Source organism: Punctularia strigosozonata (assembly GCF_000264995.1).
Source record: "Punctularia strigosozonata HHB-11173 SS5 unplaced genomic scaffold PUNSTscaffold_6, whole genome shotgun sequence".
NCBI lineage: Eukaryota > Fungi > Basidiomycota > Agaricomycetes > Corticiales > Punctulariaceae > Punctularia > Punctularia strigosozonata.
Genome location: NW_006767438.1, coordinates 1,651,665 through 1,666,952, shown reverse-complemented (window position 1 = coordinate 1,666,952; position 15,288 = coordinate 1,651,665). Strand labels below are relative to the sequence as shown.

The following is a 15,288-nucleotide window of genomic DNA, read 5'->3' as shown; positions in this document are numbered from 1 at the left end:
CACGGTAGAGCGAAACGCGTGAGTTCCTCGCATCCGATATTGCTTCGTATGCTTACCCCTCGTAATTACAGTAACGAGCTCCCCACTTATTAGGTACATCAATCCATTGGTTCTTTCCACATTTACAGTAGAGCGGAGCGCTAACGAGCTCTCGCACTTATTAGAACCCGTCGAACCTCCGTCCTCCGTGTTGCGTGCCGACACTTACCTTCGCTAGGCATCACAGGGTCATGTAGAGAACTATACCGTACTCATGTATTGCACACGTCTTGTTGTTTCGTGCGGTTTAAAGGATCCGGTTTCTTACCGTGGGCCTTTCCTCTTTTGTGGGTGAAAGGAAGCGGCACCCAAGGGGCCGCCCCTCTGGGCGCAAACCAAAAGGCGGGCCCGGAGGCTCGCCTGAAGTTTGCTAAGAAAGGACTCACGAAAGAACGGGAATGGGGAGGGTGGGTTTTGATGCAGGTATGCCCCGGCCGCTCTCGCAGTGAGGCTCCGGGGAGGAGAAGCGTGGGAAGATATACATTGACACGGTGCTACGATACGTGCTCCCTCTCCCCAAGACGGCGCACCGAGCTTCGCTCGGTGCTCGCTTCTTGTTGTTTCGTGCGGTTCAAAGGATCCGGTTTCTTACCGTGGGCCTTTCCTCTTTTGTGGGTGAAAGGAAGCGGCACCCAAGGGGCCGCCCCTCTGGGCGCAAACCAAAGGCGGGCCCGGAGGCTCGCCCAAAACCGCCCCAGCCGACGGGTACCGAGGTTGAGCCCACAACGCCAGGCGGAATGCCTAAGAGAGAGTAAGAGAGCGTTTTGTGTTGCGAACACGTCGCATGTGTTGTGGTAGTATGTCCTCCACAGAGCGCCAATAGCGCAGGAACGTGTCCGACGACCACCTCCCCGCCTTCTTGACCACGTGCGGTGGAACCCCGGCGAGTAGTAATTCCGTCGTGCCTCCGATACGGAAGCAGTGCCCTGTCACTCTTGGGTGGCGAAGAGGGGTCCATATCGTGTTGCAACGCGCTAAGAAAAGCGACCTGGTGAGGAGTTTGGGTCCCCCGTGAGTTCGGAACGCGAAGAGGGCCGAGTTCGAGGGTAGGTCGCTCTTGTGAAGATGGTACGCCAGCGCATCGATCGGGTCCGTCGAGCCCCTCTGCCGGTGTAGAAACACGGTCTCCCCTTTCGCGTAGCGGGTTTTCGACGAGGGGAGGGCGATGGAGTAAGATGCCGAGGCCCTCGCGGGCTTGTGGAAATCTGAGCGTTTTGGGAGATGGTCTTGGAACGCGGACTGGGAGTTCGGGAGGAGCTCACCCGCGCGGAATTGACCCCAGAACATGCAGCACGCTGCTGCGAAGACTGCGGCGTCGAGGGGTGAGTCGAATCTGAGTTTCTTGTGTAGTTGGCGTAGCATGTCGCGTGTGATTGGTTTCCTCGGCGGCTTGTGCGAATCGCGAGGCCTCGAGTTCTCCACGCCTTTGAGGACTTGCTGGAGTCTCTCGCCCCCGAGCCAGGGGGCGTCGTGTGCGGTGTGCCAAGCTTTGAGGCCGGCCATCCAGCTCCTCGCCGTCCCGCCTGCCAGCCTCCCGACTGCTCTAGCGGCGAATGCGCAGAGCACCACCTCTGGCGCAGGGAACCTGTCTTCGCGCGGGATGTGTTCTAGCTTGCAGAACTGGAGATAGCGGTTCACCACGCTGCTGTAGCCCTTGAGCGTTCCCGGCGCCCAGCTCGCCCGAATTGCCCTGTTCAGCCGACCTACCGAACGTGCCGACAAGGAGAACTTGTTTGATGTCGGTGACACTTCGAAAGGCCGCCGGATTGCGTCTTTTGGCGCGCGCGGGCTAGAAGTCAAGCTGCCCCTGGGGGACTGCCGGCGCGGCGGATTCTGTGCTCTCTGAGCGACGTTGGAGGACTGGTGTTGCCGTCGGCGCGGTTGGATGAAAGCTGATGGTGACGAGTAGGTAAGGCCGCGGCTTGTCATTGCAACCGTCTTGTGGACGTCCCAGCGACTTAGCTGTACCCCGGCGCTTGCAAGTAGACGGTGCACGTGACATGTATTTCCGCACTGCAAGCCCGAATTGCTGGTTAAGTCGAGCGGCTACAGTTCTGGCTACTCTAATTGTTCGATCGCCTGCCTGAAAGTTTCTCGCAGACCCAGCTCCACCATTTTGCCAGTGGGTGAGTCTTCCGGCGAGGGAGTTCTGGGGGGGCTGTGTCCCGACTGAACCTGCTGCAGACACAGTCCCCAGATAACCGCTGTGGTTGAGTCCCTTCCGTCCAGTGATGGCACCCCCGGAGGTCCCCTCTCCTGGTATGTCCTTCGATTATGGTGTGTGTCTGATTCCACGACGTGTAGGCTGATCAAAGTTGTGTCACCCCAGGGGCACGCTTGGGCGGAACAATTCGCCCACCTCGGTACTGAGCTGCTTGACTCCCATCTTCGTAGGAGATCGAACGCTCGAACTCGACTTTAACAATCCTCTCTCTGTCAGAGACCGAGTCCCGTTGTGCGCACATCTCGTCGATGAAGCGCTGATCTTGACTGATGTTAGCAATGATGAATCTCCTGTTACCAACAGCGCGCACCGGATTTTGACATGGGGTTCAAGGCAGGGGGGAAGAAAGGAGTCTTGCAGCCTTCCGCTCGTTTTATATTAGTTAAATGTTAGCCGACGTCTAGCGTCGCTGCGCGTTGTAACGTAATCCGGTGTAACGTAAAGGAGTGTGGATGTTGGAAGGATGGAAGGTTTCCAGCTTCTGCTGCCCTTACATAACGGGCCGTGCGTGTGACCGAACAGCTCTCATTTTATTGCGAGCAGGCTACAGGGTATCAGGTCTAGTGATTAGGGGGGATACGCAGTATGGGATCTTAAACGTCGTTGAGCAACGCGGTAAGCCTTTAAGAGGAACGCCCCGGGAGGGCGGGTCCGCTCTGTTCTCGGCCGACGGGACGTACACTGGGGTGATCCAAATCGAGTGGACCCGCATGAGGGTCACAATGCGCTGGAGAACTCGATTGTGCTCCAGGTTCCGAGAGCGGCCGGCCTCTAAGGCCCCGATGACCCCTTGGTTGTCAGAGCGGACCTTCAGGTGTAAGCCGTTCAGCCCCTTCAGTACCGCCCACCTTAAACCGAACTCGATGGCGATCATTTCGGCCCAGCCGATGCTGCGTGCCTCTGACCGCCAGCCCTCGGTGAATTTCCACGCGTCCCACTCGCCGTCTAGGACCACTCCGACCCCCCACGATGTCGACGCGTCGACCCAAAAGTCGCGATCGATCATCTCCGGCGGGTGTTGCAATGGACTGCCGAATGGGCCCGAAGAGAGCGCCTCCTTCCAATACGCAATGTCTTTGAAAACGGCCGAGTTTGGTGCGCGTTTCGCAAACGGGGAACCCGTCGGTGAGAAAGACGTGACGAACTTCGAAATTGCGACCAGGTGCGAGCGTCCGTCAGGGATGGCTAGACTGCAGTGGACCAGCGTCCCCAAGACCTGCTCGGCCTCGCGTCGGGTGAACTTGGAGCCCGGGGCCCAGAATGCGATCTTGGCAAAGTAGCGTGTACGTTTGTCGAGCGGGATAGAGACCCATTTCACGTCCAGGTCCCACTCGAAGCCGAGATAGCGGAAGACGGCCGCGAAGTCCCGTGTCTTGGACCGCTTCCAAGGCCAGCCGAGGCGATCCGCGAGGGCGTAGAGGTCTTCTAGGTCGTATAAATAGGTTGCGGTGCCCGTTGGGGATCGATTTGCGGGGAGACGGAGAAAGGCGAAGTCATCTACCCACTTCTTGACGGCCGAGACTCCGTGCGCAGAATAGATCGCCGCCATGCAGTCGGCGACTCTGCCCCAGACGCCTGGAGAGCTTGCCGGTCCGAAAGGCGCGCACGAGTCGATCCAGAAGGTGTCGTTCCAGTGGACCACGAAATGTGGTTGCTGGTCCGGGCGAATCGGAATACACCTGAATGCGGAGTCGACATCCAGAGTAGCGACTTGGGCTCCCGGCGGCGCGTCCATAACGAGTAGAGCCATCTCGGAGAAGGTTCCCCATTCGCACGGGAAGGCGTCGGCGTCGATGCCGGCGTTGACGGACTGGTTGGACGGGTCGTCGCGAGGGAACGAAAAGTCTTGTATCATTCGCATTTCGTCCGAGCCGGCTTTCGGGACAGCGCCGAGCGGCGAGGTCCGGAACGGTCCGATTAAGGCCTCGAGTCTCCGTTTGTCGAAGGGGCCGGTGTACCGATTTGCTGCGCGCTCTTTCGAAATGTAGGCGTCAATCGCCTTCGCATTAGTGGTAGCCGACTTGTGATTAGGTGGTGTGTAGGTAGTATGTACGAGCGAGGGAACTCCCATGTCGAAACCCTCTCGAATGCCTAAAGGAATGTCCGCGAATCTATGTAACAAGTTGAGATCGAAGAGGGATTTCTCCCACTCACTTGCCCGGAACGGCGTTACCACGGGAAGCCTCCACGATGGTACAGTAGTGGGCGGAGTGGGTTGCGTCTCCGCAGAGGGAGCACAAATGTTCCCCCTGGGCGCACGTGCCAGAGGCGGAGCAGCCCCGTTGCATGTTGAAATGGAAACAGAATCGGCGTCCGGACGAGTCGCGGTATCCCCCGTCTGCCGACTTAGTGATGTAGACGGGGCTGCCGTTGACGAGAGACTTCGCATAGCACGCTTTCGTCCGGTGGTTGTCCCTGCCGCACAAGAAACAGATGCGAAAGGAGTGACTGGACTGCGAAGCGGGGTACGGGTTCGCGCGTCTGGACGCGGCGGATGAATGGGAGGCCTTGGCGCCGCCGGAGGTGGAGCTGGCGTCCCGTCTCCTGTGAGCTAAGTCTAGCTGGGCGTGTTGCGGCGTGATCTGCGCGACCTTCTGGCCCAGGTGCGCGATGTATAAGTCGTCCCAGATCGCCCTGTGGAACTCGCGAGGGTCTATGGGAGTGCGGAGGCGACGGCGTCTTATCTCGATGTCGTAACTCAGCCATACTGGCCAACGGCCGTCGCTGCTCGCTCCCGGGCGACACCTGATGAAATTGTGGTGAGTGAGCCAGTCTTCGTATTCGGAAGGGAGGTAGTCTTCGATAAGCTGGAGAAAGTGCTGCCACGCCTGTAGCCATTCGGCGAACGAAAGGTGTAGTTCCCCATCCGCGGAGAGCGACTGCTGGACGGGAACGAGGCTGCCGGCCTCCACTCGCCACAGGTTCGTCAAATTCGCCGTGGTGTCGATGCCCTGAGCCGCGCATGCCGCGTCGGTGAGGTGATGGAGAGGGACATGCTTCCGGTACCCCTTCTCGAAGATCTCCACGATTTGCGGCGGGATCACATAATAGTTGAGGTCTGCTAACACCCCGGGCTCGCGCGCAGGGCGCCCTTTCAACGGTGCTTGAATCGCGAGGCTCGGATACGGTGAGGGTCTTGCCCGCCTGCCGTTGTGGGTTCTCGGGGAACGAGACGCGCAAGAAACGGGTTCCGACTCGTTGAACTCTGAGGGAGGGGACGGAGTGCGGCGGCGCGCGCTGAGACTAGCCGAAGGTGTTCGACGGGGTTCTGACGAACGTCCCGTGCCACTGGCGCTGCCCCGACCTGACGAGCAATGAGCTAACCGCCCGTACAGCAAGAACTTCCGGTAGGATAGGAAGACGGGGGGGGGGGCGTGTATCCCCTCTTGGGGTTGCGAGAAGGGCGGGCCCTCCCGTAGCACAAGCAATGCGGTTCGAGCCTTTGGCTTCCCCCGTAGCAAGAAAGGCGGGGCTGGAGAACCAGCCCCCCCCAGCACTGGCCCTCCCTGCACTATGGTGTGCACAGGAGAGGCCTCGCAACAGCATGGACGGCTCTTCGCCATAGTGAGATGACTCACCTGAGGATGCTGGAGGGCGTCGAGGCGCCGCGCTCCGGGGTGGTCCTGGGTGCTGTGTCGGGATCCTTCCGGTCGGCCTTGGCACCGGCGAAGGGGATGGAGATGTGTGGCCAGACGACCGAGACGACGAAGAGTCTGAACCTGGCCGTGATTCGGCGTCTCTGGGCGCCTCCTCTATGCCCTGCCACGGGTCTTCATCTTCCTCCTCATGGCCTCGCTCTTGCTCGTAGTCGGTCTTCTCCCTCGCGGTGTACAAGTTGGTGAAGACGGGGTGGTCGATGAGTTGATCGATGCGGGACTGAAGGGCCTGTTTCGTGCGGGCCTTCAGCTCGGTGACGGTCCCTTGTCCGTCCAAGCCCAAGGCGTGGGCTAGCTCCACGAGTTCCTTCCGATTGAGCCGATAATGGGGCCTATCGAAAACTTCGTCGTTGGGGACCCAGGGAGGCATGTTATAAAGCGAGTGTGGTGTTTCGGCGATATGTACTAGGATGCAGGTATGCCCCGGCCGCTCTCGCAGTGAGGCTCCGGGGAGGAGAAGCGTGGGAAGATATACATTGACGCGGTGCTACGATACGTGCTCCCTCTCCCCAAGACGGCGCACCGAGCTTCGCTCGGTGCTCGCTAGCAAGTTCAAGACGTCGTTTGCGGTAGCCCCTAGCAGAGTAAGGAAAGTTGATGACGATAACCGAGTAGATAGAGATCATACCTTCGTAATTTGAATGATCATGTTTCCGAGCCTCATTGGCACAGCTCCTTGCATGCTTATCTGTTCTGATGGGTCTTAAGAAAAACAACAGATCAAGAACGAGGGTCCTGTGGACCGATGCCTCATACCAGAAGATTGTGTTTTGGTGCCGGACAACGCGACCATTCTGAAGTCTTATCTGAGATCTAACGAGATCGGATCTTAGACATGTCTCAGATACGATGTGCGGACAGTAGAATGTGCATTCAATACACCCTATGCGTACCTTACAATAGTACTGTAACCTCATTCCTCGTCACGATACAATTACGGATCGCTTAGAGTTTTAACCTTGGTGGTAACAAAGTACGCTTGACATCGAATTTGAGCAAGTCTGCATGGCGACGACATCAACAGCGAACTTGGGAGGACTTGTAACAGACTGACCACTACTTCAGTGGAGAAGGTTAGCTCGTTGGTTTGAATCGGATCTCCCGAGTTCAAGGTGATCGCTACTTGCAATGCCACTATCGAGGTCGCCTGCAGTTGGATTTTCGATGCCAACTAAGGCTTTCACCATGATATCTACCCAACGATAATTGGAGAGTTTGACAATTTCATCGTGCACTGATGCGATATTGGACGCATGCTGCAAGCCTAGTAAGCATACATGTACGGTGAATAGCAACACTGTTGAAGATACCAGCTTCATTTCTGCACCACAACGCTTGAAGATCCGATCATGATTGTATGCTGCGTACAATTTTATTGACCACATTCTGATCTCCGACAGATTTGCGAGTATCACCCCTCATGATACATCAATATAAGTGTTGAGTAGATTGGTTCCGTAGAATACCTGTCTATGGACGATCCGCAATGGTCGTTCATGCCGTCTCAAAACATATCCTGTGATCTGGTATTATATAGAACACTTCCGAGGTACTTTCACCACACCGGCTGGTCGTAACTAGATCTACACACGACTAATCCGAAGCGAAAAATTGCGGCCATTCAACACATATACCGACTCACCGGTCTGTTTAGTCGCTACCTCAACCGTACGCTATCTCAACCGTACGTCCCACTGATCCCAAATATTCTAAGATGAAAGGCTACAGGAGCCGATTTTGATGCACGGAATACAGGCTCTGGAACTCAGAATACAATATATCGAGCAAGACCGACTCTCACACCGACTTCGACTGCGCCACCTCGACACTCTTGACACCGCTATGTATGGTAAAAAACTCGTGCAGAACTCGCACCGGGTTAGGCTCTTCCTCCTTGAACTCGAGTTCGCCGTATGGACCCCTGCTCCAAATCATATCGAGTGTAAGAGGAATGATGCGAAAATTGTTGCCGACCCAAGGAATCAGTTTCTCGTTTGGGTCTGCCCATCGTCCACTCCATCGATAGTACATCTCGGCAAAGTCAGACTTCAAATCCTACAGGACAGTGAGCATCTCCCGATGCGCATTTACTCAGAGGAACGTACCTTTTCTGACTTCTTGTCGTATTCGTCGGTGTATAGAAATGCCAATCCCATCACGTGCTGGAGATACATGTGGCCATTTACACCGCATGTTCGACGCAAACGATGAAAATTAGACATATGGTAGCTGAAAACACTATCCTGGTCGATTTCCTCAAGATTCCTGACCTCCGCGGCGAGCGACAAGAGCTGTCTAGCCTGAAGAACAGCGTTCAGTAATGTTATCATTGACTCAATGCCGGTCCTTGTACCTCATCCTCCCGATTCAGCCAAGAGCGGAACCACGGGCTGCCATCCGTGCATCCCCAAAGCGCGTTTGGGCTGCTCGGCTCTGCCTCCGGGATGCGCCATGGGAAGATTGTCTCGCCATGAATGAAGATGTGGTTCGGGATGATGACGCCAGATCCAGGGGTGCTCTCATCGACCTTGTCAGGTACAAATCGTTCGTAAGCTTGGATAAATTCACGAGCAGTGGCCTGAACCGAAATATTAATATGCTTTCACGCAGAAACGAGCGGACTCACAGACGAGTCATCATTTTCATTGAACATCAACTGTCCAAGGACAAAGACCCACTTCAGGTACGCAATAGGTGTCGGACCAAACATCGTTCTGCAATAATGATATATGCAAAGGTGCTGGATCACCAAGGGGCTGTAATCCCACAGGTTACGCTTGCCGTCCCCCTGGGCCAGCATACCCGCAAAGACTCGCGTCTTGTGCTCGTCAGCGGGTTTTGTACACGAAACACGGTGATATCCTCACCATGACATGTTTATCATTGAAGATCGCCTGATCACTGATTTTTACAGTGTTTGCCTTGTACGCTGTGCCGGACATGTTGCTGCGCGGTAGTGAGGGGGAGGGACGTAGTGGTGACGCAGGCATGGTGAAGTTGTACTACAAAAATTTGCAGGCTGAATGAGGATGCAAGCGGCATGTTCTCCAAAGTCCGATTCAAGCACGCGAAGATCCCCCTTAATGACCAAACACCGACCGAACCCTGTTGCCACACGAGGTAGATCTGCCTCTCTGGGATACCTACCTACCCAGGAGGGATGTTTGCAGTTACAACAATCACGGCTACACCCAAACTTGTACGCATTCCCGCTCTCGAGTAATCACCATATGCCGGTACGTATACCTACCGATCGCATTCCTCCCGTTCCCCGTTTGACAACGTACGCGATGTCAGTTGGTGGAATCGCCCCAATTTTGCGCAAGAAGAGACAGCGTCCCATCGGACTGAAGCCCGAACGCCGCCGCCATCGTTCCGTCGTCTTACGACACTGCTGGTGTCAGGGACGGCGTGTCATCTCCCCAAGTACACCCCACGCTGTGTCGCGTTGAATCGACTCTCTTGTCACTGGTCTAGTTTCCTCGCAATCACCATGCCAAGTACGCGCTCTGGTAAACGGGTATGCCTTTCTTTTGCACGACGTCGCACATTGAGCTGATGAGGTTGCAAAGACAGGCGGAGATTTGCCCTCGTCAAATGCGAAGAGGAAAAAGGTAAGGCCAGTGTTTGTCTCCGCATGTCTTGCTCATATTCGCCATAGAAGGGCGATCCTGGTCCTGAGATCCTTCCACCGCAGTTGCAAGCTCCCGCAGTAGGAACTGTGAGTGATCCGTCCAACGATGTTTGCTGCAAAGGTCCTCAGCACGTCTGTGGAATAGTCTCTTCGCCCCCGCCCCCGCAGGAAAAAGACTGCACCGTCCGTCGATGAGGAATCTCGACCGCCCAAGGTCAGTCACCTCGCATGTTCTATCAGTTGATCTGTGCTAATTTTCCTTGGTCGATGACTTGCAGACGAAAAAGGCCGCCATCAAAACGAGAACGGTTGCACAAACAAATGATGATACTGCAGTGAGTGCAATCCCTCTAGTAGTTGTTGTGTGACAATTATTGAGCATGACATCCATGTAAGACCACCCCCACCGCCCAAGAAACGGAGGACGGTCACGCAGGCAAGGACATTAGCCCAGCCGTCGGTCAAATTCAACTGGCTGCTGAGACGAAGCTACCACCCGAAGCCACCGGATCGCCAAGCTCCGCCGCCCTTTCCTCGTTGCATAGCGACACAGGTGGTTCAGCTCCAGCAATTGATTCGGTATTCCCGTCGTCGGCAACAGTAATCGATGGTTTTGTCTTTGGCACGGGCTCCGTGTCACCTGGCTCTATCGGACTCACTGGCAATGTGCGGACCCTTCCAATCGTGTCATCTGTCCATGTTCCGCCAGGGACTTCATCAGCAATTGCGCCCTCAACCTCCATCGGTCCTGATCCCGCCAACGCACCATTGTTTCCGTTACACCAGCACGAATACTCGCTCACGACTCCACGTCATGGTACAACCGCATCCAACAATGTGCTCACGGGTCTTTCTTCGATTCCCTCCATGGCATCATCACCTTCAGCACCCTTGCATCCGGGACCGCCGTCCTCTGTGTCTACGCCGCTGGTTAGATTCGTAGAAGCACTCAGCTCCGCAGAGGCTGCCCTTGGTACTCTGACCCCTACGGCGCACCCGGGTAACCAACGCTTTCCAAATCAGGTACGTATTAGTTGCACCGGCTCTATAGACATATCTTAATTGGGTCTCGTTCAGTTCGCCTTTGATCCTGACGGAGTCAGTCCCAAGGGCACAGGGGATACAAGTTCGATCGGTTTCCCACCGCTTGCCCCTTGGAAGTCCGTGTACATGTCTCCTTCGTCTTCCCAATCGCCGGTTACAGGTCAGCTCCTATAACTATACGTTAATTACATATACTGAATCGTCTGGGGTTGTGCTTTGCGTCGACAGCGGCTAGTGCGAGCGTGCCTGCGCCTCGGAGTGAAGGATCTATAACTGAGGACAGACCGGTCGAGGACGGACCAGTAGAGGTCAGACCTGTCGAGGACGGACCTGTCGAGCTCGAGGACGAACCTGTCGCCTTCTCCGATGCACCGTCTGTGACCAGCATTGTTAGCATGTCTTCGCAGACGAGCGGAATCAATGCCAACCAGGTACGTACGCGCATCCGGTCATGTTGGCATAGTCATTGATGAATGTGGTTCAGGCTTCTGCCCCCTCGGATTTCAGCATGCCGAATGCGCCACCCCAGCACACGTCTCACCATAATTCAGACACAACCCATGACAACCATGGCGGGTTGGACCGCCCCAATCCTGACCACGGTCCCGCTCGGACGTCCCTTGACACCTCCGCCGACGCAAATGTCGAGGACGACGATGACGATGATGACTGGGAGGACATTGCTGATCCTACCGCCGACACTGACGGTGCAAAAATCAGCGCAAACAAGGGCAAGGTTCCACCGGCCGCCTCCAGGGGGAGTTCTCGTCCGGGGCAGATGAAGGCAGGATCACAAGCAAAACTCAAGGCTTTTATCAAATATGCGGATCGGTTCAAGCTGGCGCTTGCGAAGGAGACGGGAAAATCACTGGATACCATTGCGAAGTTGATAGGACGGCCGCCCCTTATATCATCTAAGGCAGAGAACCGGTGGCAAGTCTGGCAATCGTGGTATGCAGAACACTATCCGCAGGTCAAGGCAAAAGAGGGGGATTCTGTGGAAGGTGTGTATTCTTGCTGCATTTGTAGTTCATTTACTCAATCGCGTTTACTGCTAGTGGAGGACTCGGATGCATTCGCCTGCCGTAAGCTCAAGGCATATCATGCTCGGCTCGCCGGCCTCAACACGCCCCAGGAGAAGAAGGACACCTTGAAGGACTGCTACGACTGGTGGTACACGAAGCGCCAGGAGTTCCTGGGTTCGCTTATCCAATCGGGCAAGAGCAGCAAACTGGTTACGCTTGCTGCCCGACAGATCACGTCTATGGTACGCTGTCCTTCTAATGTTAGATGCCTCACCTCATCCTCGTCGTTTCTTAGTCAGAACATTGGCATGCACAAACCGGTATCCATGTCTTTGGAATCATCATAGACACTCAAGGCGACAATTACATCATGGCTGGCGGTTCTCCTCATTGGCTTCGTATGAAAGATGACTTCCCGAAGAACCTTCACAAGTATATGATGGAATGCCGCTCCATTGTCACGTACGTCTAACGTCTTATTCTGGTGGTCGCAGAACACCGGTTGATGAGCAAGCAGGTTGCTGGACCAAAACGAAGACGGCACTCCGATTGTCACCGACGAGCAATTGAAGGGTCTCATACCGTGTGGGAAGTTAGACGCTTCCTATGAGGCCCAAGCCGCTGCAACGTTCGCCAATACCTTCCGCACCGGGAACCCAAAGCACAAGCGAGACTCGAGCGACAAAGTAGTGAGGCACATCGTATTGGGACTGTGTGGTGAGCGACTGCAGCACATCGTATCGCAAGTTTACAATAGCTCATTCTTCCTTTTAGCTAAACTTCAAGTCGACTCGTCGAGATTTAAATGGGGCACCTTCACGGAGCATCTCGTCTCCAATGAGATGACCATGTACAACTGGTGCCCAACTGCGAGGATCACTGAACTGCTACCTGCCAAGGGGCAAACAAGAAACTCAGTTTCTTTCGACTTTCGGGGCAATGCGGACTCCGTCCATCTTATGGCGACCCTGCAGGGTACCTCTAGGGCCTTGGCCCTCGAAAAATGGTCTGAAGGCAAGTTCTTTTGATCGCTAGATAACATTCAATTGTCTTCATAATGTTCATAGATGATCGAAAGAAGCCATGGCGTGATCGCGGGGGTATACCCATCCTCCTCGCTTGGGTTCCCGACTCGGGCTGGACCGGGAAAGAAGACATCATAGACACACCGTACGGGAAACAGATTGTCCTGTATCGAGTGCAGAGTACGCAGACTTTCTACGACATGGTCGTAGACAATAGTTCCCTCGCGAATACCGAAGGTGGCGTCAAACCCAACCAACCGCAACCAAAGAAACGACAGCGTTCTGTGCAGCCTGCACCCGCTGTTCCGCCATCCCAACCCCCTCCTATCATCGCGGCTCCGCGGTCGAAGAAACGTCAACGCTCGGTGCAGCCTGCACCGTCCGTCCCGTTGTCTCAACCTTCGCCCGTTGTCAACCCGCATCCACAGAAACGTCAACGTACTGTGCAACATGCGCCAACCATCTCACCATCTCAGTCCCCGCCCATTGCCGATGCCCGACACTTGGCACCGTCTTCTGCGTCACAGCCAAAGCCCGTGCGACAGGGGCATGTACTAGGAACGATACCGACCAAACACCAGCACAAGAACCCGCTCCTCCAAGGGCGAAAGAAGGCTCGCATGCAGTACATCGAGGTAGATACCGACGACGTAACTCAACAAGATCCTCAACCCGTCGTCTCCAATGCGATGCAAGAACCCACAATCATACCAGAATGGGTACGTTGGCCCCTTTGTTTATAACATCACTAAGCTAACCACTGCACTTTCACAGCCAAACCACGACCCAGCCGGGAATAGCGGTGAAGACGATCTTCTGGGTGGCTACAACATGGCCGCAAGTGATCATTATCGCCAGCTAGTATGTTCTTAGGGATGGTCCCTGAACTGGCACACGTAGCTTACCCGTCGTCATATAGAACTTGCTGCCACCGGTTGAGCCCCTAACCGACCCCGACTCTGACCCCGAAAATGAGAATGGGATACTAGGATCAACTTCGTCTCAGGTGCGTTCAAAATGTTGCATCTCCTGATGACGTCTCACAGTCGATCTAGTATGAGGACGCGGCTCAGCCCTTGATTGCTGATGCAAACTATGCTCTGGATGCATCGAATATCAGTCAGGCTTACGCTATGTATTGGCCCATGGCCTCAGAACATCAACATCCACCACTGGACTTGACCGGGACCTACGCCTCTTCTGAGCACACCAATCCCGTCGCAACAAGATCTTTGCCCGTAATTGCTGAGGTCATAGGTGAGTTGCTATCAAATCATGGTAATGCTTCTCCTAACGCTTGACAGATGCTGCCGCAGGTCATAACACTACGCGGGCTGGTTCAGCACCTCAATCCGATGATTTCGGCGGTCTCAGTGGTGTTGGCGGCGTCTCTCAATATGCCGCTCAGCCAATGTCTCAAACAATCGGAGACAAGTCTCTTGACCCGCCGCAACAGCAGCGATTGCGTACACATCGACCTTGGCTCCAGCCGAATATTCCTCCGGCTTATAGTACCGGGCACGCCACTCAGGACAACCGCGTCATGCCGCACCATGCACCCCAATCCCTCCATCCTGAACACCCCGGCAAGTACCCACCGAGCAACATACGTCCCATGGGGCCTCGGGAACCCAGTCAGCAACGGTTGGCCGCCGAGCAGGTCGCTGCGCCGCCGCCTGATCACAGGATTGGTCCCTTGTTGTCTCAGGGGTCTCAATCATCGCAGCCGACTCGATGGCATGCGCACATGATGCAGACCCATACTGCACCAGTCTCTCGCCCATTGCCTGTGCCATTAGCCGCCAGCCACACAAGCTCGCAGTTCCATCAAGGCTACCTTCATTCACCAGCTTTGTACCCTTCGCATCCCACGCCCCGTCCTGCAAATATGCCGGCAGCTCAGTTACCGTGCCCTGAAACAGTGGCTGCCGCTCTTCCAAGAGTTCCGCCCGTGTACGGCTTAATAACTGCTCGCTCGTATGCCGGGGACCCTCTACCACCGTGCGATCAACAGCTTCCTGTGTGCACCGGACCTGCATATGCTACAGCAAATGCACCGCCTGCCACCGAACTCTGCAACCCGCAGGCCGGTGAGCCAATGTTCAACGGCTGGCGAATGTCTCCTCAAGAAGGCTCTCTGCCTGGTACGTCACAGCAAGAGGGGCCAGCTGCGCCCAAGATCCCTCGTCCGCGGCCGATAAAACGGCAAAGGGTTGACCAAAAGACTTCGGAACGGGACGGTGATCTATCCCAAACCGACGGTATGCAATACACGACTTACATGCACCAATAAGATAGAAAACGATTGTGTCAGTATTGCATTACATAGATTGGTTAATACAAGTATTGAGTCATCATTGACCTCGTCGTGTTGGATACGAGATAGCAATTCGTTCTGTTATACGTCTTATTGCATACTCAGCCCAGTACATGGCACGACCTCACCTTAGCACATGCAATGCGCCGGACTCTTCCTGGTATACGTGGGGACGTGTCACGGCGCACACCGCTGTGCAGGGTCCGTAGGACGTTAGGGTACGCCCCCACATGCACCGGACTCTTCCTGATATACGTGGGGACGTGCCACGGCGCACACCGCTGTGCAGGGTCCGTAGGACGTTAGGGTACGCCCCCACATGCA

The 15,288-nt window shown here is 55.4% G+C and overlaps 3 protein-coding genes across 3 annotated transcripts; 1 reads left to right on the top strand and 2 right to left on the bottom strand.

Moving 5' to 3' along the window:
* Positions 1-816: 816 nt before the first annotated feature.
* On the bottom strand, positions 817-1,710 carry PUNSTDRAFT_29795 (uncharacterized protein; the record flags this gene model as incomplete). The annotated part of the gene is made up of 1 exon (XM_007383866.1): positions 817-1,710. A coding segment is annotated over one exon (894 nt), but the record flags the coding sequence as incomplete, so codon positions are not given.
* A 6,006-nt stretch (positions 1,711-7,716) lies between these two features.
* Positions 7,717-8,909, bottom strand: PUNSTDRAFT_134392 (uncharacterized protein; the record flags this gene model as incomplete). Its single annotated transcript, XM_007383865.1, has 5 exons — positions 7,717-7,974; positions 8,025-8,219; positions 8,273-8,497; positions 8,546-8,737; positions 8,787-8,909. The coding sequence occupies 5 exons, from the start codon at positions 8,907-8,909 to the stop codon at positions 7,717-7,719; spliced, it is 993 nt and encodes a 330-aa protein (XP_007383927.1).
* A 93-nt stretch (positions 8,910-9,002) lies between these two features.
* Positions 9,003-14,564, top strand: PUNSTDRAFT_44628 (uncharacterized protein; the record flags this gene model as incomplete). Its single annotated transcript, XM_007383864.1, has 20 exons — positions 9,003-9,118; positions 9,217-9,439; positions 9,492-9,533; positions 9,581-9,640; positions 9,699-9,767; positions 9,832-9,888; positions 9,950-10,576; positions 10,631-10,757; positions 10,826-11,028; positions 11,082-11,601; positions 11,656-11,864; positions 11,918-12,084; positions 12,140-12,339; positions 12,397-12,597; positions 12,690-13,366; positions 13,422-13,508; positions 13,567-13,653; positions 13,703-13,904; positions 13,952-14,338; positions 14,404-14,564. The coding sequence occupies 20 exons, from the start codon at positions 9,003-9,005 to the stop codon at positions 14,562-14,564; spliced, it is 4,422 nt and encodes a 1,473-aa protein (XP_007383926.1).
* Between the last annotated feature and the right edge of the window lie 724 nt (positions 14,565-15,288).